General features: G+C 39.3%; 1 protein-coding gene across 1 annotated transcript; it reads left to right on the forward strand.

Annotated features, from left to right (window-relative positions):
• LOC143275637 (condensin complex subunit 2-like) lies at positions 1–26,786 on the forward strand. Its single transcript, XM_076579890.1, is given in 19 exon segments — positions 1–125; positions 2,760–3,020; positions 4,796–4,877; positions 6,871–6,957; positions 7,651–7,774; positions 9,292–9,350; positions 10,702–10,770; positions 12,122–12,332; positions 12,706–12,794; positions 13,687–13,843; positions 14,858–14,954; positions 15,863–15,990; positions 16,810–16,862; positions 16,864–17,040; positions 18,651–18,752; positions 19,198–19,371; positions 20,991–21,113; positions 21,757–21,906; positions 23,049–26,786. Coding segments are annotated over 18 exon segments (2,187 nt in total). The 5' UTR covers positions 1–125; positions 2,760–2,772; the 3' UTR covers positions 23,106–26,786.
• The last annotated feature ends 1,196 nt before the right edge of the window (positions 26,787–27,982 follow it).

Below are 27,982 nucleotides of genomic sequence, written 5' to 3' on the forward strand. Positions count from 1 at the left end.
CGGATGGCGGCCACTTTGAACTAAGGTGCTAGGAGTATTTTGCGGAAACTACGACTTCAGAGGGATCTGTGTCAATACGGATGACATTACATTTGTTGTTTTGTTTGTGACAACGTAACAATTTGGTAAGCCCATTCTTTGTGTTTGACAGCAAGGGTGGATCGCAAATGTTACACTTGTTGGAGTCGATTCTAATTTTCTATTTTCATTCAGACTTATGGCTCAATGTTCGGATTCAGGCATGGATACGATTGTTTACAATCGAAGCCATGATGAAATGACAAATGACCGTGTGTGTCTTTTCATTACATTATAAGTAGTCTGCTTTATACTCATTCATTTCTTTTAGCTTGTTATGTAGAGTAGACTTATAATAAAACTGAAAAGTGAATGTAAAATTCTCCTTTTTATAAAATGTTGACTTTGCCTTTCCTTTTTCGTGCACTTTTACGTTTTAAGTTTTGAAATGTATGCTTTTTAGCCACCATGTCAATTGTTCTTTTTTAGCGTTAGTGGACTGCAGCTCCCGCATTCATTTCTATGCATGAGATTTCGTGCTTTAAATTTGGTAATGTTTTAATCTTGACATTTGTAATGTTACTCCGCCGTTTACTAGTACATGTAGTACACTAGTAGTTGTTTCGACTTCTCGTCCTTTTACATCCCATGAATTTTTTTGTTTGTTTGTTTTTTGTGTGTTTGCTAATTTGCAAACTTGCATGCCCACTGTGAATTCCAGTTAACATCAAAAAGGATAAAATCTTCTTCTTCTTCTTCCCTTGAGCGACCACAATCAACCCTCTGATTCTTAATCTTATGTTGCTGTTATGTCATCAAAATCCTGAAAACATTACTGCATTTTGTGATTGTTGTCAAGCAGATTTTTTTAAGATTCAAACTTCATTTGAAAAAAAAAAATCGATTTTCATCTGAAAAAAAATCTGTTGGTTGCCAAGAACATTGGCAAACAGAAAACAAAACATGTGTGCATGCACCCACTCACTCCTCCACCCACCCCCTACCTCCACATACACACACACCACACAGAGTGACACTCACAAAGACACACACACACACAACCAGACTCACAAACACACACACACACACACACACACACACACACACACACACACACACACACACACACACACCTTCCAAAACTGAACACATTTTGAAGATTGTTGTCATGTGTTGATTGCAATGTTACATCTTCATCTGATATAAGAGATTTAGCTACAGCCCAACTACCACCACACAACTTCATTAAAATTGATTAACTTATTGAAATTTGAATTTTAATCACTGCTTGCTAATGCTACTGAATTTTATGCATTGATACATTCATCCTTTGAGAGCAAATGTCTGTTGGTTTCTGCCACAAGAATTGTGGCTCTCTCTCAGATGATTGGTGGTTATCAATATCATTTGGCACTTAACTTGGACTGGTTGATATTTTTACTATTTAGGGTAATGACTGCTTTTGCAAGTTTCGGTTTTAAAACCTGTTTTGTTATTTTAGAAATCTACTAACGGAAAAAAAAAAAAAAAATTTCTTGAGCAAAATACTAGTCATTTTGATGAGAGGATAAATCAAGGTCCAATATTTAACATGCACTAAGCGCATATATAAAAATTATAAAAACCCACTGCAACAAAATTATTGTCACTGGCAAAAATTCTGAGAAAAATACAGTTTAATAGGGAAGAAAAGGGGGTGCAGGTGGTAGAGGATGGCGCTGCACTTCAGTGAATCTCATGCAGCGAAATCTGTTGTGACAGAATGTGATACAATCATAACAATGTAATCACAATATAATGAAAATGAAAATACAGTACTTAACATTTCTTATTTTGTTTGCCTGTTGTATTCAATATAGAACTTTTGAAGAAAATCTCCAGTTGGCTACCTGACACTAGTGACAGTAAAGAATAACTATTCAGAGACTGTGTGACTGTCAGAATGTTTTATAACTTATAAAGCCTAGGGAAAGAATGAAAGATGGTCTGGATACTTTATCATGCTATAATCTTTTATTTGTCATACTTGTGTACAAACATACAGAGATTGCCAAGTATCGGGACACTGATAACATGAATCAGTGATTGAATCAATGAATGGCTTGATAGATTTACTGTGTAATGTCTGATGAAGATTCCTTTGCTCAGCTGGCTGTCGTGACCAATGGATGGATCAAAAAGGAAAAAAAAAAACGCAGTCAAGATTGAGTTTTGCATAGATCTTCTTCTATGCACCGCCCCCCCTCCCCCCCACACACACACTATCATGACCATTTCATCAAACTGTGAATAATGGATCACAAAAACTGAAAGCGAAAGGATTCACTTAGTGACTTACACTAGTGTTGCACAGTAAAGTTAAGCCTGATGGTGCATACTTGAGCTGTTTATAGGCACTGCATCAGTGTTTAATTCCAATGGTTTTATTTGATGGTGTAGCTGTGGGTGGGAGTGGTGGGTGCACATTTTGTATGCATCCATATATTTGAAATTATTGTGTACAATTTGAAATGAATATTTTTTTAAAGAAATGCACCGTACAACAAGAAATAATAAGTGTTATTATCATTATTCATTATCAGTAATATTGATCACTTCTCACCATGAAAAAGAGCATTCATCCCTCCAATCTCACCCCCACACCCCATCTCCCATTGGCAAGAGAGCTATCACACCTAAATATTTTGTGACTGAGATTGGAGTAGTTTTTGAATTAGTGCAACTAATGTGTTTGTCCTCAGAACTTGTTTCAAGATGACATCCAGAGGAGTGTTGTCGCCGCTTACAAACACTCCCATCTCCTCCCGCCGGCCACCAGTCACCAAGTATGTATCGCCCTCCACCAGCCGCCAGGCAGGGCTCACCAGCCTAGTCACACCCTCTGCCTCCTCCCTGCTCACAGAGACCCACGATGACGAGAAGGAGAGGAGAGACCGTCGGCGCTCCCGTATCATGGAGCTGCAGAGAAACCTTGGCACCAGCCCTGGAGCATCTCCGGATAGGTGGGTGGATGAGCATAGTTGCTGTGTTGTTTGTTTTGTCAGGATATTTCTTCATTTTTTTCTAACTTACTGAAACACTAAGAGAATGTTTGTCTTTGGTTTTCTTGGGTTGAAAATAAAGTTTATTTTCTGTAATTCCCTGAGCTGCAAGTTCTTGGCCAGTCAGTTGCTACTGTATTTTAGGTTTTGTTTTGATCACGACATGGGACATGTGAAGAATGCAGATTAATAATAATGATAATAATAATAATGGATACTTAAATAGCACACTATCCAGAAATCTGCTGTAGGTGCTTTACAAAAACGCTTTTGTTAACATAAAACATTACATCAATGTTACATACACACACCAAAATGTGACTACACACACACACACACACACACACACAATGCACACATACATTTTAACATACATGTGTGGATCTAACAGCTACCCTAACACATACGCACACATAGGCAGGCACAAACTTACATAAACACACGCACACACAATACACATTCATATACATGCATGTAGTTTGTACACATACATATGTATACACACATAGTCAAGCACAGCTAACGCAAAGGAAGTGGACCTGCCACAATTGAACTTATTGCTTAGGGAAAAGGTGAGTTCTGAGACTAGATTTAAAAGATGCGAGGGAATCAGAATGACGGAGGTTATCATGGAGCTTGTTCCATGTCTTTTGGCGATTGAAAAGAAAACGATCTGTGTCCATAAGTCTTACTTCTGATGTGAGGTATCCTGAGAAGTCGAGTATCAGAGGAAGAACAGAGCTGGCGAGACGGGGTATAGATAAGGAGGAGTTCAGAAAGATACTTGGGGCCAGATCCGTTGACTGCAGAAAAGGTCAGAGTGGATAGCTTATAGTCTATTCGATCAGAAACAGGCAACAAGTGGAGAGACTGAAGTGAAGGAGAGGAGAAATATGGTCAAATTTAGAATCTATGCAAATGAGTCTGGCAGCGTTATTCTGAATTTGTTGGAGTCTGTCTAACAGATATTTGGGAAGACCGGCCAAAAGAGTTGCAGTAATCCAATCTTGAGAGAACCAGAGAGCATACAAGTGTCTTGGTTGCATCGGCTGAGAGATAGTGGCGGATAGAGCTGATTCTACGCAGTCCCAAATAGGCAACTTTACAGATAACTGAAATGTGCTGTTGGAAGGAAAGAGACTGGTCTAGGATTACACCAAGACTATGAACAGAAGGAGAAAGTGAAACAGGTGTGCTATTGATCAGAACAGTCAAGAAAGGAAGGATGTTGACAAAACTTCTTTGGACAGGTTATCATAAATTCAGCCTTATCATCATTTAGTTGCAGCTTGTTGAGAGTCATCCAGTCCTTTAGGCCAGCAATGCACTCCTGTGTTTGAGTCACCAGTGCATCAAATTCAGCTATGGAAGCCGACTGATAACTAGAAATTTTAGAAGAAATTTCATTTACCAGAAGAATTCACTCTCCATTAGTTCATATATTTGTTGCTTAAAATGCTACAGCTATCTCACCATCCTTCCTTTCAGAGGCGGACAAAGGCATTACTGTTAAACTGTTAGATGCAAGAGACATTTACTTCATCAGTTCATGTGGTTTCTTATTCACTAGCTTGGTTATTGTTGTGAATTTTCTTGCTGGTAAGATGGCATTTTTCATGCACTTAAAAAAAAACCCACTCTTTGAGTTTGATTGACTTGTGTGATACAGTGTATTATTTGGGTTTGGTTGTTAGTGAGAAGGAATAGTTTGTGAAGTCACCTGTGTGTCTTTTCAGGAGAGGTACACCCCTGAATGGCCTGACCAGTTCCCAGTTGGCTGAACATTACACCAATTGCATCCAGCTCTCTGCTGAGAATGTAAGTCCCTCCTCTTTGCTTGACTTGAAATGAGTCTACAGTGTATGGGGGGAATTAAAATTCATAGATGATGGAAATTATGGCTGCTGGTGTAGTTAATCCAGCTTGAAAAAAATACCTTCCACTGAAGCAATAACTCATAAGATGTACCTGTGAATTTGAAGAAAAAAGTTGTTTTGAACATGTACAGAGCGCACACATCTGATAGGTGGCATCTGCTAAAAATCTGAAAACTAAAAAGCCTCCATGTTGATTATTTCGGAATGGATCTGTTGGTCAGAAACTGGATTGGAATTAGCGTTGTCTTTGTTTATCAACTCAGCTTTGTAATTCTGTTAATCTGTTCTTATATTGGCTTTCTCTTCAGCTGGTAATGTTTCTGCCATTCTGAAGCCTTCACTGGCTTCAGTCAAATTTGCACTGTTGTTGAACCCCAGTACGTTAAGTGTGATTAACTTGCATACATGTTTGATAAGATTTGAGGGCGATCAGTTCACTTTCATTTATTATCTATTTTCGCACCATAGATTTATCCACACCTCAGACACAGCTCTTTTTTGCACCCTGAAGAAGAATCATGACACGTTCAGTTTATTTTTGGCATTATATGTGATTTTTTTTTTTTCAGCTCCGTGCAAACAATGATGCCAGCTGTTACGATTTCGCCATTTTTTCTTACGCTCAGTCGCAGTTTACTCTGACGTTATGGCATGTCAAAATTGTTCCGATGAGTTCTACAAAGCATGGTCGCATGCTTTCCTGTTGTAACATTACCCAGACGCCCTTGACCTATCAATCACGAGGCCAGGGCAGTCACTACTAACCATGGTCTCACGTGATGATGCTCAGCTAATCATGTGCGTGTTTACATAGAAACAGCATTGAATGGACCAATCAGGTTAATCATTTGCCTGAACAAGAGAGAATGTGGCTAAATCATGTTGCATCTCTGTCAAACAGCGTCTGTGCCTGGTGGATTAAACAATGGAGTACAAGAAAGGAATAAGCTGATGTGGCTGGGACTGGGAGTCTTACTGTTCCTACCAAATTCAAAATGTTCCTTCCAGTTTTTCTGATTGTTCCTACAAACAATTGACAGGGGTTGGAATCTTTGTGTCAATAATGTCAAATCAGTGATAAGACTGAAGTAAGCAAGTGTTGTTATTCCATGTGATCATGTGTGATTAATGTAATGAAATATGTTGTCAAATATTGAGTTTGTTTTGAATTGTGGCCCCAAGTGGTAGGCAGAATTTTGGTTAAACACGGATAGTGCACATACAGCGATAAGATGCATGCGTCAAATTTGAGTATTATTAATCGGTGATGGCGCCTGGTGGGTAAAGGGTGGAGATTTTTCCGATCTCATAGGTCAACATATGTGCAGACCTGCTAGTGCCTGAACCCCCTTCGTGTGTACACGCAAGCAGAAGATCAAATACGCACGTTAAAGATCCTGTAATCCATGTCAGCATTTGGTGGGTTATGGAAACAAGAATATACCCAGCATGCACACCTCAGAAAGCTGAGTATGGCTGCCTACATGGCAGGGTAAAAACGGTCATACACGTAAAAGCCCACTCGTGTACATACAAGTGAACGTGTGAGTTGCAGCCCATGAACGCAGAAGAAGAAGAAGAGTATATTTATCAGTTGCCTTTAACTGGCCCGAAATTACAGTATTGTTTGTTTTGATAAGTCGCATTTTACACTACCATTGCCAGAGATACTTGAGGGTGGACAGTATTTGTTCTTCAGATTAAGTGATAATGAGGGATGAGAGGGATGTTAATAACTAAATAAGGACATAGCATTTGCTGGATTGCTATTTTAATAATTATGAATTTAATACAACTACAAGCAATCCATTTCATTGACCATTTATTAAAAAGCGAATGTTGTCCTTTGACAAGGGAGACCGGGGAGGATGACTTGATTAAATGCACAACTGATAGTGATAGTCTGATACATTGATGTAATTTTGTCTGTGCAGAAAATCAACTCCAAAAATGCCTTTGGTTTACATTTGATTGACTACATGGCTGAGCTGCTGAAAAAGAGGGAACTGGAAAACTTCCAGGTGAGTTTGTTATTTCTGTTTTTGTGGATAAAGTTTGTAATTATTTAACCTGAAAGTGGTGAAAATAAACCCAATATAAAAGACAGTGCAGGGCAAAATTAATGCTGAGAATTAAAAAAAAAAAAAAAAGGACAAAGTCACTGGTTAGTTAGTACGTAGGATAAATGATCAGGTTTTTTTTTAATCATTAATCTTGTCTCTCTTATTTTTTAACTAAGACTTTGCACATGAGATTGAGAAATAACCAAAATGTTTGGTGTCTTATACTGTATTGTGTCAAACTGATGAAAATTGAATAAGTGGATTTCTACCTTAAATAACATTCTGAGCATGCAGAATTCCACCCATGGGGATATGCATTCCTCCTCACCTTGACAGTTTGGATGATGATGACATTGGAGCTGTTAATTCCAAACACCTTGTTTGCTTTCAAGAAATACCACCAGTTCTCTTCCCTACAAGGCTTTTTACTGATTTTTGTCTAACCTATTCTTCAGTTCCACACACACTCAGAGACACACTAACACAATCACTGATGCTGACACTAACACACACATGTGTCACACACACATGTGTCACACACACACAACGCGCACACACACACACACACACACACACACACACACATTCTGGAAATACAACACAGCCATGATAATGCTGCTGAACACCTTGTGGTATGCCTTTTTTTTTTAGGTGGCCAGCTCCACTCTGGATGCCAGTGCCAAGATCTATGCAGGCCGTGTGGACTTCATCCACTCTGAGACCTACAAGGTCCTCAGTGGTCTGGGCACTGGTAACAAGCAGGAGGCTCAGGAAGGTGAGTGGTGAACACACCAGAGTTCTGTTCCACTGATGTTCATCAGTTAAATAAAAAGGTTCTGAAAAAAGGTGTTGAACGGGAATGGGAATTGTCACAGACATATTTCATACATTTCAAAGAAAGGTTCAAGATCATGTGGGTGTGGATGCAATATTAGTAGTTCCCAGAAATCCTAACTGACTAAAGGTCAGAATTATAAGTTATTGATTTCAGGAAAAATCCAACCCCTGTCCCTCATCTCTTTATCAATGGCACACAAGTCGAAAGAGTTGGGGAATACAAGTACAGATCTAGGAACAATAATTGATGATAAACTCAGTTTTACACCCAACACCTGTCACATCCAAAAGAAATGCCAGTCTCACATCTACTGCTTACAGAAGCTCAGAAACATTTAGGTTCATCCCAAAATTCTTCAGAGTTTTTATCGCTGCTTCATTGAGTCAGTTTTAACTTTCTCATTTATCTGCTGGTGTGGAACTTTAAACGTGAAGAACAAGAACATATTGAGTAAAATTGTAAACTTGTCTAGCAAAATAGTTGGTGTCAAACAAGAACCTTTGAATGAGTTGTACAAACAACAGATGAAACAAAAGTCAACACAGAGTATAAGCGATGACAGCCATACACTATCAAAATACTATGAACTCTTACCTTCAGGGAAACACTACCGATTTCCCAGACTGAAAATTCTTAGAACCCACAACAGTTTTATACCCTAATCAACTCAGTTCTTAAATAATTGATTAATCTTAATGCACAACTATTGTTATAATAAGTCTGCGTATGTGCATGTGTGTGTTTCTGTATGTGTACACATGTCAACGTATGTGTGTACTTTATATTTTGTATTAGATTTTAAATACTGCTAGATAGCTTGGTTTTGATCGTGTTTACAGGTCTGTGTTTTATTTTTGTATGATATTGATTTATGCATGTGTGTGGCTGATTATTTAAATTTTTATATGATGCTTATATTAACTTAGCAGTTAAGCATATTTTCTTTTATTTATGCATTTATGCTGATATTGAATGACTGTGATCAGTGGGTGTTTATGATTGTGAGGTCCCACATCAACTTTGCATTTGAGCATTTTATTCCTTTTGTGTGTTCATACCATACATTGTTTTTGTAGCATATACCACGCATGAATGTCTCTTCTTGAGATAATAAAGTATTCTGCATCGGTAAGCCTGTTGTGACAGTGAATTTTTTCTTTAAAAAAATTTTTTAGCTTGATTTTTTGCAGACAAATGAATGTTAATTCATGAAATATAGTAGGGTAAATGATTATTTTGGTCTTTGTCAAGGAAGCGATATCTGTCAGCCAGTGTGAAAAGCAGCAGCCAATTTGTCACAGAATTTTTAATGTTTTTTTAATGTGGATGTATTGGTTGTATGCAGGATTTTGTAGTCTGTCACAGTGTCCCCATTTCCAAAATGTGAAAACTTAGTATTAAAAGCAAACAATGATACGGGTTATCTCTAAGTCCAATTGTGTTATCCCTTCCAGATGATGCCCCAGCTGATGATGGGGGAGAAGGAGAGGAGGAAAATAAAAAGAGGAAAAAGGCAAGTTGGTTGTAACATGATACAATACACACATGCAGTCACAGATTGTGCAGACAGGTCTGTCACAAGGTTGAAGACTGCTTCCCCACACTACTGTATCCAGACCTCTGGTCAAGAGGAATAGTTATTTTTCCTCCATTTTTAATTGGAATTGGTAACATCAAAGAATGGGAAGGAAAAAAACAAATGTGATGTGTGTGTGTGAGAATGTCTGTTGGTGTTTAAAAAAGCTTGATTTCTGAGTCACAATCAGTTTTGACTGTTAAACTTCCCAAGACAAATTTATTTACTCCATGCAGATTCCTTCTAAATACAAAATGTATTCACCACATCAGTACATGCAAATTCCATATGATCTCCAGATAGTAAAAATCCAGCTGCACTGTATCAGTGTATGCTTTTTTGTTTTTGTTGTTTTCTTTCTGTTACACAACCAACATCGACTTGCCGATGACTGTCATGGTTCATGCATGCTGGGTATTTTCGTGTCTCGTGATCTTGAACATGTGTATTTGATCTTCCGCATGCATATACACCTGAAGGGGGTTCATGCACTGGCAGGTCTGCACATATGTTGACCTGGGAGATCGGAAAAATCTCCACCCTTTACCCACCAGGCGCCATTACCGTGAACCCGGGACCCTCACACTGAAAGTCCAATGCTTAAACCACTTGGCTGTTGCGCCCGTTTTGCTGCCTTTTTTTTTTTTCTTTCAAATTTGAAGCACGAATTGGTAGAAATAAACATGAACTGGTGGTCCAAGTGCTTACATACTTTTCAGTATAAACTACATTACCAAAACTAAAGTGGCAGTGTGCCAAAATAGACTAGCTGTATGAAAAAAAACAAAAAACACAAAATACATCAGGGACATTCAAAAAGAAAGAAGGAGAGGGAACACCCTCCCCCCACCCCCTAAAAAAAAAAAAAGCACAGAATGATACTCCAACTCTTAAGCTGGCACAGTCTACTTAACTGTCACCCATTGTGAGGGAGATGAGTGGGTGACATTACTTTAACCACTCTGTTTGCAGATTATTGAATACATTGAATTGATCTACACATATCAACAATATTAAGGGTTGCATGATTCTGAATGTGTTGAAGTTTATTTCGTTTGTCTTCAGGGAGACCAGTAGGAGAGAGTTACAGTCGTCTAATCTGGATAGTTTGAAAGAAACAGTGAGTTTCTTGGCAGCAGCAGTGGAAAGGAAATTGAGCTAATTTTACCCAGTCTAAGCAACTGCGCATTTGTGTGTATGTGTATGTGTGTGAGACTATCTGTCTGTTTTTAACACCATGTCTTGAGCATTTGAATGAAAAAAAAAGTGACTTTTTTTTGTTGGACAGACAAAAAGCAAGATTATCAGAACCAATCTGAAAACCATCAATGTCAACAAGTTTGACCTTGAATTTGAGGTGAGTTTTTTTTGTACCCCCTCCCCCCCACTCCCACATCGATTGGCTTCCCTTTTCCCTACTGCCCCATTTTCTGCTCATTTTCAGTCAGTGGCATTACTCTCATACCAGCCATTCTGAATTGCCAGTACACAGACACAGCAAAGCCCATTCTGTCAGTTTCAGTGCTGATGTCATGTGATATTGACATAGTTAAGTAAATCTGTGAAATTTTCTTGTTTGTATCCTCTTTTTTAGGATCATTTGCTGTTCTTCCATCCAAGAAAACATCACACACAAAAAACACAAACAAACAAAAAACTCTTTCATACTGAAGATTGAAAAAAACCCAAAAAAACTAAGAGCTTCTGCAGTATATTTACAAATAAAAATGTGCGCATATAATGGTATTTATCTTGATACTAATGGAGATTTATATAATGCACACAAAATGAATAAGCAATTATCCATGAGTTTTTTTTATATGAAAAATATATACAGACAAAAGAAACAGAAATACAAGCTTTTTTTTTTCTATAGAAAACTACAGATTCAACCTGCACCAGCAAGCACTGTTCCATTTTCAATTAGTTGTTTGCTCCCTGACACCTAGCATATGCAACGACACACACGTAGGCACATGCGCACGCACGCATACACGCATATATGTTATTACACATACATCCATACTGTATACACACACACACACATTATTTCAATTTGTCGTTTTCTGACACTGTAGAAAGACTTAATCAGTTTCGTTTTCTGACACTGTAGAAAGACTTAATCAGTTTCTAACATAGAAGTAAGAACATCATGCACACTGACAGACGGACTGAAGTAGTGTGCAACTGCAAAGTATACTTAACACAGATTTTGTCATACTAAAAATTTTATATAACTAAAGGGTAAAGCAGTTTTTGACAAATTGTCATGCTTACAGTTTGATACATTGTGACAAAGACTTTGTTGTTTATCATTCCTTACCATGCCTACTATTTCGTATACAGTAATAGTGATAAGAAATTAAAGCAGCATTCTCCTTCTGTGTTCATTTGCTGTGACTACCACATTCACTTATTTGTATGAGTGGGCTTTTGAAGTGCATGACCATTTAACTCAGCCATGCAGTCACCACTATGTCTGCACATCAGTTGACCTAGGAAATTGGAAGAAAAAAATCTCCACCCATAACCCACCCAGTTCCTTGACTGGGATTTGAACAGAAAACACTTAGATTAAAAAAATCCAATGCTTTACTCACTAGTCTGTTGTGCAACATTGAGTGTGTAACAGGAAATTATGCCTCTTCCATGCTGCTGCAGCATTTAGAGTCAGTGGTGGGCATTGGGTTCTGATCTCTCTTCTGCAGGTGGATCCCATGTTCCAAGTGATGTCAGCCACCTTTGATGAAGGGGGTGCCAGCGGCCTGCTGCTGAACCACCTGCGTTGCTATGACGATAAGCAGCTGCTGGTGCTGGATTCCAGTGCTGTGGTGCCGGTGGTAGAGGAGAAGGAGGAGGAGGATGGGGAGGGGCCAACGGAGAAAAGCACAGGCAGTGTGGATGTGGGGGAGCTCAGAGGTATGGGTGATGCAAGATTGTGTGGCACATTTTGTTTTGACTCTTTTTACTTCTTGTTTTTTTCTTGTCCCATCCTTGTTTTTTTCCTGCCACTGCCAAATAATACAGTAGCATTGAGATTGCAGCAAGGACTACAATGAAAGCTGTTTAATTATCATCCTGTGCCATGCTTCTAAGTCTTCAGCTGATGGTACAGATGAAGTGCTTCCCCAGTGTAGTAAAGCCATCCACCAATGGGCCTCTGACAGATCTAAAGAAGAGAAAATGGGAATTATATTCCATCAAAACACCCAGGAGCACAGAAGGAAGTGTTGGTTAGCTTGAGAAAGCAGTGAGCGGTAATGCAGTGACTAGTGCTGTGTGGTGTGTGCAGATCTGATGGAGAAGATGAGCCTAGAGGAGAAACAGATCTGCCCTGCCCTCAGCGAGTTCCGTCTGACAGGCTGGGATGGCACTGATACGGTCAGTCGGCAGTCTGCACAAACCTTGCTTCACCTTCAATTCACATTTACACATGTGTGTTGCACCCATTCATACTTGCAGTCCTGCCCTTTCCTCCATCCTCCACATAAACGCAAATTCATCACACACATTATTTATGCTGATGTGCATGTGGCATGTGACTCGATACATATACACAAATAAAATGTTAGTTTGTTACAAGTGTACATGATACACATTGTCATGACCCCCCCTAGGAAAGGGGTTGAGATCACCACCAATTGCCACTTCACCTTATTCTAGGACAACGCATACGTAGAATACTGATCTTGCTTCTCTCTTGTCTTGATTTGTTCATTAGATTTATGTTCCAGATTGTTAATTACTATTTTTAATGATTTTTTTTTTTTGTATGTGTGTGTTGAAAACTGCAGCCATCATGTTTGAGACATGTAACTTTGTAAGTTTAACATTGATCACAGATGAGCAAACAGACAAGGAACTATTATAAACTGAAGTTTGCAGAAATTTTTAAAGGGACTTGATATAGTGAGAACTTGGTAATGACTAATTTTATAAATTTGTTATTCCACTAACCAGATTCAGATTCTTCATTTGCAGATGAATTGATGAAGGAATTCAGTTAATGTGCATAATTCTATGAAGACTCCAACTCACTTTTGAAACTAATGAAAGAAAGGGAGAAGGAGATCTCATTTGGGTTTTTTGCTTTCATATTTTTCTTTAAGTTTGAAATCATGCCACAAGCTTCTTAAAAGAATGGTAAGTAAATATGTTTGATTCCTCTGCGACACAGAGAAGCAATTCTCTGCTGCCCCTGACTTTTGGCTCAGTCTTTTTTTTTTTGACTTTTACCATTGTGTCAACCAGTGACATGCTTCATTGTGTGCAGAGCTGTGTGTTTCCCAAAAGTGCATCTGAATTTGCCTTTGATCCTCATGGTGAGATAGAGCCTGCTTCAGTGGACGATGATGTGGCCAGTCTCCTTGGTGATCTTGACCCAGATGACCTTCAGGATGTCAGCGACAGTGAGGCTGATGGCCCTGATGGTGAGTGGTTGGTGACACATTATTGAAAGATGCTGCCTTGCTGTTTAGACAGAAAGAAAAAGGAAAGAAAAAATCTTCAACAGAATGGGTCATTCAATTTTTTGTTTGTTTAACTTAAAGAAAAATAGAAATAGCTTCTGTCTTGTCTTGCATAACTTTGGATTGCATCTGTTGTTCAGGGCTCATGATAGGTGAAAAACCTTGTGGGTCCCAGGGATTCTTTTAGTAAAAAAAAAATTACCATAATTCTAGGGGGTCCCAGACTACCTTCAGTGGTTCACTAATGCTGTTCAGTCAGTTCAAATCTGCACTGCTATACAAAGGAGGCTTACCTTCTAATCACAATCATCAAGTTTCTTGGCCAGTGAGAAGCAAAGGCAAACAACAGTTCTTTTTATGTGTTCTTGAATTTTTTTAGAATGTCTCAGGGACCCACTTGAGCACACACTGCATCATTTCCATTTTCAAAGTATCATGGAGGCATATTTATTGGTAGTAGAAGTCCTGATTGGTGTTCACATTATGGAGCTGGAAGCATCTGGGATGTCCAGTCTTGGAGTGGTAGTGTTTTGCAGCCCTCCCATCATGGAAGTTGTTAAAGCTTTTGATTTGCCTGGGTCTTCATCTGCTGCCTTTTCTTGAAAAGCTGTATTCTGTAGTTTGCTGATCCTTGGCTTGCTTGACCCCCTCTTTCAGTGATGGTCTCTTGTGAGCATTGTTCTTGATGTTTTCCCACTTGACTATAGCAGAAGTGGTAGACATCAGGTCTCTCTTTTTCTGCAACACAGGCATTGAGTCTGGTAACAGGAAACCCAGTCTATGGAATTAGTGCATACTGAGGAAAATTAAGATTGTGATGTGTATGATGTGTCTTACAGGTGAAATAGAGGTACACTATGTACAGGTAGGAATGGAATGTGAAGTGTGAAGCTTGCTATAATGTTTGCATTGAAGCGCATGATGTGTTTGAAATATGTTTTATAATTATGTTGTCATTGTGCTGTGTGTTATCAGAGGGGGCAGGAGGAGACAGCCTGACCCATCAGCTGAGCGGCATGAAGGGCGACAGTCAGACCGCGGAGTTCATTCACAATGCCTTCAACGACCTCACGTGAGTCATCCCTCCTTCCACACACTGTCCTCAGTGTTAGTGTCATCACATTGTCTGTTAGGTTAGTGCTGATAGCGCCTGAGGGCCAGGAGGCTCTTGTGGCTATCAAGCTTGATCCAGAAATCCACTTTCAGTGTTGAATGAGTTGGGCTTTTAATTTGAAAAAAAATTATCAGACATGTCTTAACCCTCTCAGCCCTTTAACTCATTCAACCCTGCACCCGCCTGAGAGGCATGCGCTGCTGATTGCCGTTCTCCGTTAATCTAAACCAGTTCATCAGCTTATCACTATGCATCTAACTGCTATGTAAGGGAAGTAACTCCAACTTAACTTCCTTCCTCACTTGCACACAAAGTTTCACTCCAAAAATAGAACGATTAGTGTTTTTTATCCGGTTCGGTAGCTGTTGGTTGAGTGGTTGCTATAAATTTGTGCCTGAAGTGAAGCACCCCTTCCCATTGATGCAGCCAGGCCAAAACATACCAGGCAGGAAGGATTGCACAGGCAGAAGTCCTTAAGTGGTTTATTAATATTTTACCCCAGTACCCAGTGCTGGTTGTATGTCCTTCAGAGGAGAATTTGTGTGGTGGAAACATTGTTGAGTTTTAGAAGAGGAGTAGAATAATTGAGCTCCATGTGTACATGTGTGTTCCATGAAGGAATGTCCATGCATGAATAATTATGATGATGATAGAATTGATAACAACTGATATTAGTGGTATAATCTTTGTAGTGATTTTGACTCACTAACATTAACTGTGGTGCTGATAATTGCTTTGATGTTGATGACAAGATCATGATATTGACACCAACACTAGCTAGGGCACTGGTGACTGAATGTTTTAATTGTGAAGACTGTGACAGGTATGATGCTGTTCTGTTACTGACACTGATGGATTTTGTTCAGACAAGGCAATACGGGCAAACTGATGCAGATTCTGGCCAGTCAGCCGTCGGACTACTCCTACTTCAACAAGGTCATCATGCGCACATGGGCAGGCCCTGCCCACTGGAAGACCGCACCTTTGTCTCGGGGTATGTGAACTGTCTCTGTGACATGCATAGCAACCACAAGAACAGTCACAATAAAATGGGCAGTGATGACAAACGAGTGTAACACCTCCTTGGCTCCTGCTGATTAACTGACTATAACATAAAAAAAAAAGAAGAAAAAAGAAGAGATATTTATAATTATGAGGTAATTTTTGTTAGGTAGCTCCATCAGACCTGACCTTACCTGCTGAAGATGATAATTTCTTTTGTTTTCAGGGTTCGTCATTAACATTTTTTCACATGAGTGCCTGTGCTCTAGTTTCAGAATTTTGATGAGCGCAAACTGAAAACCAAGAGCGCACACTAAAAACATAGAGCAACAAGTCTCAAACATAAATTCATTTTGATTTTGCACGGCCACGAAATCGATCGTGTGCTCCACTTTTCTACTCATCAAGTCTGAAGAGCGCTCTTTTGCATAGCCTCCCCTGATTCACTAGGCCTACTTCCGGTTGAACTAACAAAACGTAAACAGACGGCTTTCAAACTTCGGTAAATGCAAAACGATCGCGCTTTTGACTCTTGTTTGTGATGGACAATGGAATAACAATTTAGATACAGTAGTGTATGCTTATGTCTTTTCAAAATCAAGAGCGCAAGCGCTCTGAGTCAAGGAATTTTCCAGAGCGCAATTTGTTTTTTCAGAGCGTTCCGCTCAGCGCTCCCGTTAGTGACGAACCCTGGTTTTGTATGTGTGAGTGTCTCGGTTTACATATGCAGTTTAGGGAGTTTCCTGGCAGATGATTAAACCTACTCTTATCTGTGACATCAAATGACATGAACATTGTGTACTGCTGTCAGATCCCACGTCTCTCGGAAGCAGCGCCCAGAAAAGCAAACCAAAGCGCCCTGCCGTTTCAGCTGACCTACGAGAAGGCAGGTGACCTTGACAGCAAGTTCAAGGCCTCCAAAGCCACGGCACTGACCAAGGCCACACTGCAGAAGTACACCAAGAAGAAGACCACCCTGCCCGAGGACCTGCACTTCCAAGCTGACAACCTGTTCCGCCTCTTCCACCGCCACAACATCATGGTAACTAGGCTGTGCTGTGTGTAGAGTTTTCACCCACAGATGGAGTGTTCCTGGATCAGGTTGTCGTTCTGCGTTGGTGGGCTGCAACTCCCTTGTTCACTGTTACGTGCATGGTAGTTTTTATCCCCCTAAATAGTCTGCCATACTCAGTTTTTTTAGGGTTAGTTTTGCTTTTGGGGGTGTGGGGGGGGCGGGGGGGGGGGGGTGCATGCAGGATATGATCATTTCTCCATAACCCCAAAAACGCTCAATGTTTATTGGATCTCTAACATGTGCATTCTATCTTCTTGATGCATGGTCACATAAAGGGGGTTAAAGCACAAAGCAGGTCTGCACTTTTGATGAAGGATAGAGATAATGTTTTGTGTTAAGTGTATTTGTGTGTTATCTTTACCACTTATATACATATATATTTTATCAAAGTGATGAGACACAGGTGTAGAATAAATTGATGAAAATATTATCCCATTCAGTGCCAGAGAATTTTGTAGTTAAAAGATAGTGCTTTCCCCTCACCAGGCAGTTTTGAGAATTTCAGGGGAATAAATTAGAAAAGAAAAAAAAGCACAAAAACTACAGAAGTTACAGAAGGATAGTAATCATTTATTCCCAATTATTTTGATTTGTAGATAACTATTGAGGCATTTCAAAGTCAGAAATGGAAAATGATAATTTTTGTGCTTCAAAAAAGTCTCTGTCTACTTCCACAAAACAACATGTTTATGTTGACACTCACAACTCTTGTAGACATATAAGTGATTAACTGCCCCAACACTGACAAATGTGGGTTCAGTCAAGATTAAAAGTCAATCATGCTCTCAGAAACTGAGCAGTCAAGCTTTTCTTACACCAAACAGCATCACCCTTTAGGTCTTTCACTTCTGAGCGCACATATATCCACGCTTTAGGGTAACTACATTATCAACAGTCTAGCCAGTCACTTGAGTATGCTTACTTCCTTGCAAATGGCGACTGCTTTGGCGCATTTTCAGAGCAATATCTCAGCAAGTTTTAGCTTGATTTTGATGTGTGTTTTTTTGTTTTTGTTTTTTCATTTTGTAAAGTAAAACGTTGAGCGTGTCAGAATTAGAATGTGTCTGTTAGTGGTTTAGCATACCTGCCAGGCTGGTGTAGTGTATATGCATTTTGAAAACAGGAATTTTCCGTACATATCTTGTCCTGATATATTATGGATTTTAGAAACAGGAATTTTCCTAGTGTGATATTTATGACTTGCCTTGCAAAAAACAAAGATGCTTACGGGCACGCAAGATAAATGAGTGAACATTCCTTGAGATGGACTTGTTGAGGGACATGTGAATTGAGCAAGTCATGGCTGAATGGTTGTGTTAGTGTGGCTGGTGTTGACCTGCTTGCTCTTGTCTTGCCTTCTACTCTTCTTCATCTCCCTCAACCCAATGATGAGTCTTTGGGACGCCACACAGAAGAACTGTTTGCTAGATTCCTCCAGGTCTGTCAGTTGTGTATCAAAGCCTGGTTCTCTGCAAATGGTTTTCCTGTCCATTCTGCAGTGTTGTCAGTCCATCTTTTTCTTGCTCTTGTGGAACAGCACAATTACCCACCCACACATGTGAGGCTGACTGTTGCAGATCAAGCGGCAGGACACCGGTACCATTGGCATTGATGACGGCATTGGCACCTATGACTATGACAATGCCAACGATAGAGAAAACTACTGTCCTGACTTAGGGGTGAGTTCTGAGGGAGGCAGGTGATTGCTTGTGTGTTGATTTTGTTGGTGAAAGACGTGAAAGAGGCTTGAATAGATGTCTGTTAAAACTTGCTTTATGAATGTGCTGTGAAGCAAAGTATTCAAACTGAACAAAAAAATAACAGCAACAAAAGCCCGATCCTGAAAAGATCTTTCTGTCCGAAAAAGCGGTTCTCATTTTTGTAGCAGATGTCAATTCATTCAGGGAGCATAAGTTGGTATTCAAATACCATGCCCTTCATCAGGGTTCCTGATGTGATAGTAAAAAAGAAAAAAAATGGGAGATTTGCTGGTTTTAAAAAAAGTTTATTTTGTGATTAAAAACCTTTATTGACCCTGTTTTGCCTTTCAGAGTTGTCAGTTATGATTCAAACATCACAACCATACCACAAAATGCTATCAGTATGTGTATTATTTTGTTACAGGGTAATGATGACGATGATGACGCCCCCGACATGGGTTTCAACTTTACGGATGATTCCCAAGGGTTCAGCGAAGCGTCCCAGAGTCAGATGTCTCAGCCTGTTCTGCCTGACAACGACAATGACTTCAATGTCACCAGCCTTACTGGGGACAAGCTGCTGTCACAGCCCTACAAGGTGATCTGACAGATATCTCAAGTTTTATTCTTCTTTGTCTTCTTGTGGAGGAAGGTGGCAGAATGGTTAAGACACTCAGCTGCCAATATAGAGAGTCTGTGAGAGTGTGGGTTCAAATTCCGCTCTTGATGTTTCTCCCAAGTTTGGCCTGAAAATCAAACTGAGTGTCTAGTCGTTTGGATGAGACGATAAATTGAGGTCCCATGTGCAGCAAGCACTTGGCGCACTGAAAAAGAACCCATGGCAACAAGAGTGTTGTCCTCTGGCAAAATTCTGTTAAAGAAATCCACTGACAGGTACACAAATGTATAAGAGACTAAAACTGACTGGTTCTTCTTCTTCGTCTTCTTCTTTTCTTCTTCGTCTTCCTCTTTTTCTTCTGTGTTTGTTGGCTTGAACTGTCACATTGGTTTACATGTACATGTGGGTTTTTACATGCATGACCATTTTTTATCCCACCATGTAGGCAGTCACATTCCGTTTTTGGGGTTTGTACACTGACATAGACTGAGGATCTTTAACCGGTGCATTTGATCTTCTTTGTGTAAAAACACATGGAGTGGGTTCAGGCTCTTTTAGATCTGCACATCTGTTGACCTGGAAGATCAGAAAAATCTCTGCCCTTAGCCCACCAGTGGTTGTCACCAGGATTTGAATGCAGGACCTTCATTGAAAGTATCAGGGGACAGCGTTTGTCCCAGTTCTGCAAGGTGATGTGAGAGATGTCAGAAGTCATGAAATATTTAATATCCTGTATTCCCCGTCTTTTGACCCTTTTCAGTTCACCAGTCGAGTGTAGTAGTTGAAGATGCCATTAGCACTGGTCTTGACTACATTCTTATGACCTTAGACACATAAAAAATCTTGACTGCTGCAGTAGACTCCTTTTTATTGATTACAGCTCTACTTTTAACACAATAGTAACTTTAAAGTGAAAAATATTGTCACCTGAATTGATTTGTGCATGGATTTGACATTTTCTAAGATGCAGACTAAAGTGGTTAGACTTTGTAATTTCACCTTGTGCACCTGTAATCATACCATAGATGCCCCACAAGGATGTGTTTTTTCCTTACTGTTGTATTCATTGTTCACACTTGACTGCAACTCATGAAGTGCTACAGTTAAGCTGATGAAACTGTTGAAGAAGGGATGATTACAAACAGTGGTTTGTCAAGATGCAGGGAACCAGTACAGGAATGTGTCAGCTGGTGTGATCAAAACAAATTGCAGTTATCAAATATGAAAGGAATTATTTTATAATTCAAGAATACTCTCTGTTATAGACATCCCCCAAGCCCCCTAATGAAACCTTCGAATCTGAGAACAGAGTTCAGAATCTCCTGTTTTTAAAGGAATTTGAGAAAATTTACAGTTATTCCATCCTTTGCTTGGCTTTTGTAAGTTTTCATATTTTTTAGCATTTTGGGTGATTTTTCTGTTGAAACCTGTCCTTCCCAATGATATGATTCAGTTTTAGTTTTAAGAATATGGCATTGAGGCACACTCAATCTTTCAGGAGTACGTCTTGAAACGGTGCTTTTGTCCATTCCCACATAAATCCTACCTGCCATTGCTTGTCATTGACTATTCAGACTGTGTGTGTGTTCCTGTGACAGGTGGCGAAGATTGACATCAGCTATGCCAAAACAGCCAAGCGAGTGGACGTGCGCAAACTGAAGACAGCCATGTGGAGCTTGCTGACCTCTTCATCCACGGCAGCTGACCTACCCCCACCCCAGGTAGGAGAGATGTGCTTATTGGAACAGTGCTGTGATCTTTTTTTTTTTTTTTTTTTACCTATTTAAAAAAATTCATTATTTCTTTTTTTTGATGGAAGTTAAATTGAATGTGAATCTTTCAGGTGTTGCCTATCTTGTTCAAATTCCTTATACACTGAAGTTTGGGGGAGGGGGGGGACCATAAAACATCAGCAAAAGACGTGAAAATGTTAATGAATTTGGTAACTGGTCTTCATCTTCAAACAATTTTCACTGGTTTTACCACCAGCATTGCTGAGACTGTGCATGCCTTCTAAATCTTGTTTATCTAGATTGTGCTATATTTTTTTTCAGAAATTCACAGCTAGTTCCATGGAGACCTGATGTTCTCTCATATATTGCTTTTAAGGTTCTGAAGGAAATGAATTTTTTTTTTTTTTTTTAAATGACTGAATGAGATGTGGGTGAATTGTTTTGTTGTTGTTTTCTCTCGTGATTTTGATTGATTTTTAGATTTTTTTTTATTTTTTTTTTAAAGATTTTTGTGTTTTTTCTGTGACGTTTTTTCTTCTTCAAGAACTGATGAGTATTCAGCCATGAAATGGCCACTTTGGGGTTGTTTAAGCAACATGATTTGATTGGACTATATGGGGGCTGTGTGCAGGGTAAGGAGGAGGAGGAGGACAAGATGTGTGGGGAGTGGAGCTTCCAGACGTTGTTGGAGTCCCTGCCCTCCCAGGTGTCGGCCGGCATGGCCAAGAACCTCAGTGTGCCCATCGCCTTTGTCTGTCTCCTCCACCTGGCCAACGAGAAGGTGAGGGGTAGAGTTGGTTACTTCCTTGTTGTTCCACACAAACACTTTTAACTCACTCCAGACGAATAGTTCTCTCCCCTGCTTTTCCCTACAGACGACCCATTTGTCAGGGTTAGGAAAAAAATCACAAAAAATACAAAACATAAAGTAACTGAATGAAATTCACAATACTTGACCCACTGACCTTTCTCCTCACGTTGTGTGAACGCCCACCCCCCTCCCTCTTCACTGCTCTCAGAAGCTGAATCGCTATCAGTACCTACTTGCTGGTAGCTTTTTTCACTACAGATACTTTATTCAACATCTTCATCATCCTAGTCGCTGTCAAAACCTTCAGTTTGAAGCATTTCAATCACTTCAGCAGAGGTAAAAGCCGCTGTTGTGATCCATTTTGCTGCAAAAATTTCTACTTGTATCGCCTGCAACGCCATTTTCGATACATATGCAGATTAGCTTGTTGTGTGGGGTCCTGAACTCGCTGGCTCACTGTGGAGTGTGTTGTGATGGAATCTCATCAAGAAACTTTCCATTCGACCCTTGGCACGTTCGCAATGCCCGGTGTAGCTGTGATTGTTATGCTACCCCATGATGAGCGTGGAAAAAATTTTAATTGTCAAAACTGCTATAGCGTCCATCATCCAGAATGCTACATTACGTCAGGAACTCTATAGCGTTCCATCGTCTGGAGTGAGTTAATCATAGGTTACATCATTGTTGCCCACAAAGGCTCAGATTGCCAGTAGGAATAGGTAGTTTACATCACCATATACAAAGACTGCCGTGGCAGAATCAGTTAGGCGTTGAGCTTCTGATCCATAGTTCAGAGTTTAAGGCCCTACTTCAGCATGTTGTGTTGTCCTTGGGAAAGGTGCTATACTCTGATTTTCCTCACTCCATTCAGGAACGAATGCGTACCAGAAAGAGAGGATGGGGCCTCGCCTTCTTATGCCAAGCCCTAAACACAGTGAATGTGAATTCACTGCTGTTTTGGCTGTAAAAGGCTTTGTGACCTTTAATAAAAGCTTTGCAAACAAAGGTGTGTCATCAAACTTGATGAAAATGACAGTCTTATGTAAAACTAAAAAACCCTTGCAAAAGTTGGTGTTTATTTAATCCAACATTCGTTTTCTGTTGCTTTTCAGACTCTTAAAATATTTGACAAAGAAATGTCGGACCTGAGTATAGACCAGGACTTGTAATGAACTGCTCAGCGACTGGTGTCAGGCCGAACTGCTCAGAGACCTGTGTTGCACGGTGTGTGGGGACCAACCCGCCTGTCGTTGTCATTGTTACCATCCTGCAGTCTGTTGCTGTGCCGTCAGTGTGCTACTGCACAGGAGGACTGTTTGTACTCGCATCATCATCATATTGCTTGTATTTTATGCTGTACTCACTGTCATTATCTGTGGCTTTTATCAGAATGTGCATCTTTGCCTTCATTCTGTGTTAGTTCAGTGTTGCCATGTTTGTCGTCAACACCACTGCCATCTTAACACACACACTGTTTCTCACTTCTTTCTGTCACTTTTAGATAGTAAAAGATTTTGTGGAGTGTGTTGAGACATCATCACCTGAATCTCTGTTCTCTGTCAGATTCTTGGTGGGTTTTTTGTTTTTGTTTTTTCTAAAATTTCATGGTTTCTCCACTTTGGGCAGCAGCAGAGTTTATCACCTTTGTGTTCATTTTTTTTCTGAAGCTCATGTTCGGTACAGTATCATTGTTAACTTGTTAGCATCTCCAATACCAATTATGATCTCTATCTTTCCAGAACAGCTGTTCCTGACTTGGCAGTGTTAAGAAAGGATATTATTTGGAACATTTAGGGGTTCAGTTTTTGTTCTATTTTTCTTCTTTTTTCTGTAACTCATTTGGATAGTAGCTGTGCTGTAGAGCATCAGTAAGTTTAGGTCTTGATCTCTCACCATATTATTAGTTTCTGAATTATTCTCTGTGACCATCTTCCCTGTCAGTGCAGTCATGGTGTGTTATTGTTATGTCTTATTTCTCTTCTGGGTCATCTGGTATCACATTTTTTTCCACTTTTAAGTATAAAGTACAAGTATCATCATGTTAGTTCCTGATTGGTTTTTTTTTTCTTCTTTATTTTACATGATCATTCCTAATTCTATTTTCATCACTTAAAACTTGGTATGTATTTTTTAAATGCGTTAAAGAGATGTGGTTTATTATTGTGAATGAAGATATACAAGTGATGTTCTTAATATAGGGATTTTAGATAAGAACCGAGTGTGGTACAGTATTGAATTTTTAGCTTTTTTGGGTTTTGTTTTGCAACAGTCTGGGGGTGTGAAATAGAGTGTTGAACACTATGGTGCATTTTATGTGATTATGTGAAAAGGGGTCATTGCCAGCTGAAAAGTACATAATGCATAGGCTATTAGAGAATGCAAAGGGATATGGATATGAATTTGAACTGAAACTGGTTGAACATGGAATGGATCTTCATTATCACTGTGTTAGATATGCTGAAAAAGTGATTGTCAAAGCACAGGATACAGGTTGGGTCTCTGGCCCATGTTCACTGTTCATTTCAAGGAATTGTGTGGTAAGAGAATCAACTGATGTGTCTACCTATATGGATGAAATGTAACCAATGGTTGAAGGACAGTTTATTTTCAAAATGACAGGAATTCTTTATATTAAAGTCAACCATTACACCTTACATTCAAATTCAGAAGTATGTTCGGTATGTGTCAAAATGTGGTTCAGAGTTCCAAATTCTGAATGACACCAGTGTCCTCTTCTGTCCTGTTTAGACAGCATGGAACTAGATCCCAATTGTGATTTTGGTGGTTCCAAATGCTTACCTGATTGCCTGTTGCATTTCACATTAAAAAAGTGTGCTTATCTGTGTTATATACCCAAAGGAGATAAATCCTGGCAGACAGTTTTCTAAACTCTGCTCGCAGCAAACTGTGATCTCATGTATTGTGGGATTCACTGAAAGAACAGTGTGCAGTAGTTGTAAGGGGACTGTTAGCAGGCCTTATTTGTTGCTTTTTTCATAGAATGTTCCTTCATCAGGGGGTCACACATGATTCGACAGTCTTTGGTGGGTAGCAGAATTTGTGCCATATCTGGGAGTCGGGTATTTTCCTCAAAATAAACTTGTGGCATCTAGGGGAACATCATCAAAATGTAGTCTTTGGATGTTCTAAATGTTATAAGGTTTCTTTCCAGTTAATATTCAACATTTAAATTTGGGTGGGGGTGGAGGGCTTAATTATAAGTAAACATATGATGTCATCTTTTTAAGCCAGTATTATTATTATAGGAAATGTTATTATGACATTATCAAGGTCAGAATGACAAATGAGCAGTTTTGTCCTGACAAATGTAGAACAGGCACTTGATCAGTTTTACTTAGACTTGAACAATGAAAAATATTTTCTCGGAAGTCAGAAAATATTTTTCAAGGAAATCAGAAACCTTGTGGATGCCTTACGCCACTGAAATCACAAATAATGTGAAGTACAAACTGTATGCAGAACCTAGCAGAGAGGAAAAGTGTCTCAAAAGATCAGGTCATGCTATTACGAAGTCTGTACGACACAAAATCAAGTCAGAAGCTCAAACAGAACAAACTGCACAGTGTTGGTTTGAGTATTTACATGAGTCTGTAAGGCCATTTCTGAAGGTTTCTGCTTCATCTTGGGTTCTGACACTCTTGGTGTAAATTTCAACATGGAAAACTGAGTTGCAGAAGTTCTGGCCACTATTAGGCTTTGAAAAAAGGCAGGCTTTGGTGGGCAGAATTTTTTATGCTGTTTGAAGCCACACTGGATTGCAGGCTGCAGCAACATGCAAAGACATCCCAATCTGAATCTATCTCATACTCTTCACATGACAAAGGGAGTGCATGAAATACTTTTCTGTAAATACCAGCTTGTTGTAGTTTCCTTTTTATCTCGTCTTTCTTTCCCCCGTTTTATGTTTTAGAACTGAAGACTGTACATACCTTACTTAGTCCTCTTAGCTGCTGAAAACAACAAAGGTATTTATTGTTTAAGGATATGTATGTTTTATGAAATTCATGTTTGAAATATCTTTGGAAGCTTGTTTAATGTGACTCTAACTTGTTTGTTGTTTTGAGGGGTGGGGGATGGTTTTTTGTTGTTGTTGTTGTTGTTTTGCACATGTTGACTTTTGAATTTATAGATAGATTTAAAAATTGAAAATGCATGGGTGTCAATTTGGAACCTTGTTCAAATTTCTCTCTTGCTTTATGTAATGGCTAAGAAACCAAGGTCCAGTATGCAAACTTATTTCATGCATGCATAAGAAACAAAAACAAAACAGGCAATGCCTCCCCTCCCACCCCACACCCCTTCTTCCACCATCACTACCTGAATGTATGGAATGAAATCCACTGGATCCATAAGTTCTGTATTTTAACAGTGATTGAAGTGGGTTTTCTTTATTCAATATTGTGTTTTATGATTTTTTTGTTTTTATTTTTCATCCGCAACATAAGAATAAAGGATGTACTGTAGAGGGAGAACCATTTTACCTCTGATAATCAGGGCTAGGGTAATGGAATGAGTTTGCCCAAGTGTCTGTTCTTTTCAGTATCTACTGTCCTTCTCTACGGACACTGAACATGGGTGTTCTAATGGCTGTTGTCTGGGGGATAGGGGGCAAGGAAAGGGACATAGGAGTGTGGGGGTGGTTTTATGATATTGAACAATTTGGTAAACAGAATATGTTGATAATGAATTTGGATCATGCTGCATTGATGAACATGGTAGTGAAAGAGAAAAGATAATCTCCCTTTTAAAAATCATGCCTTGAATGATTTTGTACAGTGTATCGAAAAACTAGTTTTAATTAAGTGGTAATAAAGAAAAGAACAAAGATATAGCAGCAGTGTTTTTTGGTACTGAGTGTTTGCAAGTTTGCATATTTTGTTTGTCATCGTTTTGTTGGTTGGTTTGTGTGCTTGTGTATTTTAGATTCAGCATTCCTTATACAATTCTGGCTGTCTCTGTGGGGTTTTCTCCATTCTTTCCCTCTCTTTGTTTTTTTTTTTTTTTCATTGTTTATTTTTATTCTGTCCACATGAGAACAGATCAGATGCATAATTAAAAAGAGGTAACCTTTTTATCAATTCAGTTAACATCAGGGTACATGTTAAAGAAATTTGAATGGAATTGATGTTTAATCTCTCCCTCCTCCCCACTCCAACCACCACTGTATTGGCTTTGCTTTGCTTGAACTCTGGAGTCCATAACTGGAAGCTGTTCAGACCGAATGTCAGTGGTTAGGAGGTGAGGGACAGGATAGGGGACAGTTTTTAAAACATTTCAGAAGTTGGGGGACCACATCAAAGAATGCATTTAAATTTTGAAGGACAGATCATTATTGATGAATGTGGCAGTGACAAAAACATCGCCTTGATTGTAAAGATCATGTCCAGAGTGATTTTGTATGTTTTGAAGAACTGGTTGTTTTTTTCTTATGAAATGGCAATAGAAATAAGTGACAATTTTTAGCAATAGTGTCTTTCATGGAATGAGTATTCGTGAGCACCTGAATTTGTTTGAATCTATTTTTGTCAGACATTCTTTCATACACATACATGACCATTTCGCAACATTGCTTCTCAAAAACAAAGTAATACCAAATATTTATTCATGAAAATAGTTGACAATACAAAAAAACAAAATGAAAATAAAAAACAACAAGAAAACCAAAAAAACAAACAAACCAAAAAAACAAAACAAAAACAAACAAAAAACTGTCCATTGCACAAACTCCAGAGAAATAACAGGTCACCATCTAAACCATGTAGATCAAAGCACACCAGTAAGAGGCAGGCACCTAGGGAGTTGGAATAGATACGACATAACAAACGACCACTAGCTCCACATCATCCAAGTTCACAACATGAACAAAGTCTACAACATTATGGCTCTTGTGCAGCTCCACATCTTTAACAGTACATCAAATCGTGTCAACAAAGAGCATCATTCTGAAAATGAAAAATCAAAACTCCCCAAAACGGGAGAGACGATGAGACAGGAGAGGGGGGTGTGGGGGAGGGGGAGGAAAGGC

Source organism: Babylonia areolata, chromosome 2 (assembly GCF_041734735.1).
Source record: "Babylonia areolata isolate BAREFJ2019XMU chromosome 2, ASM4173473v1, whole genome shotgun sequence".
NCBI classification, from domain to species: Eukaryota; Metazoa; Mollusca; class Gastropoda; order Neogastropoda; family Buccinidae; genus Babylonia; species Babylonia areolata.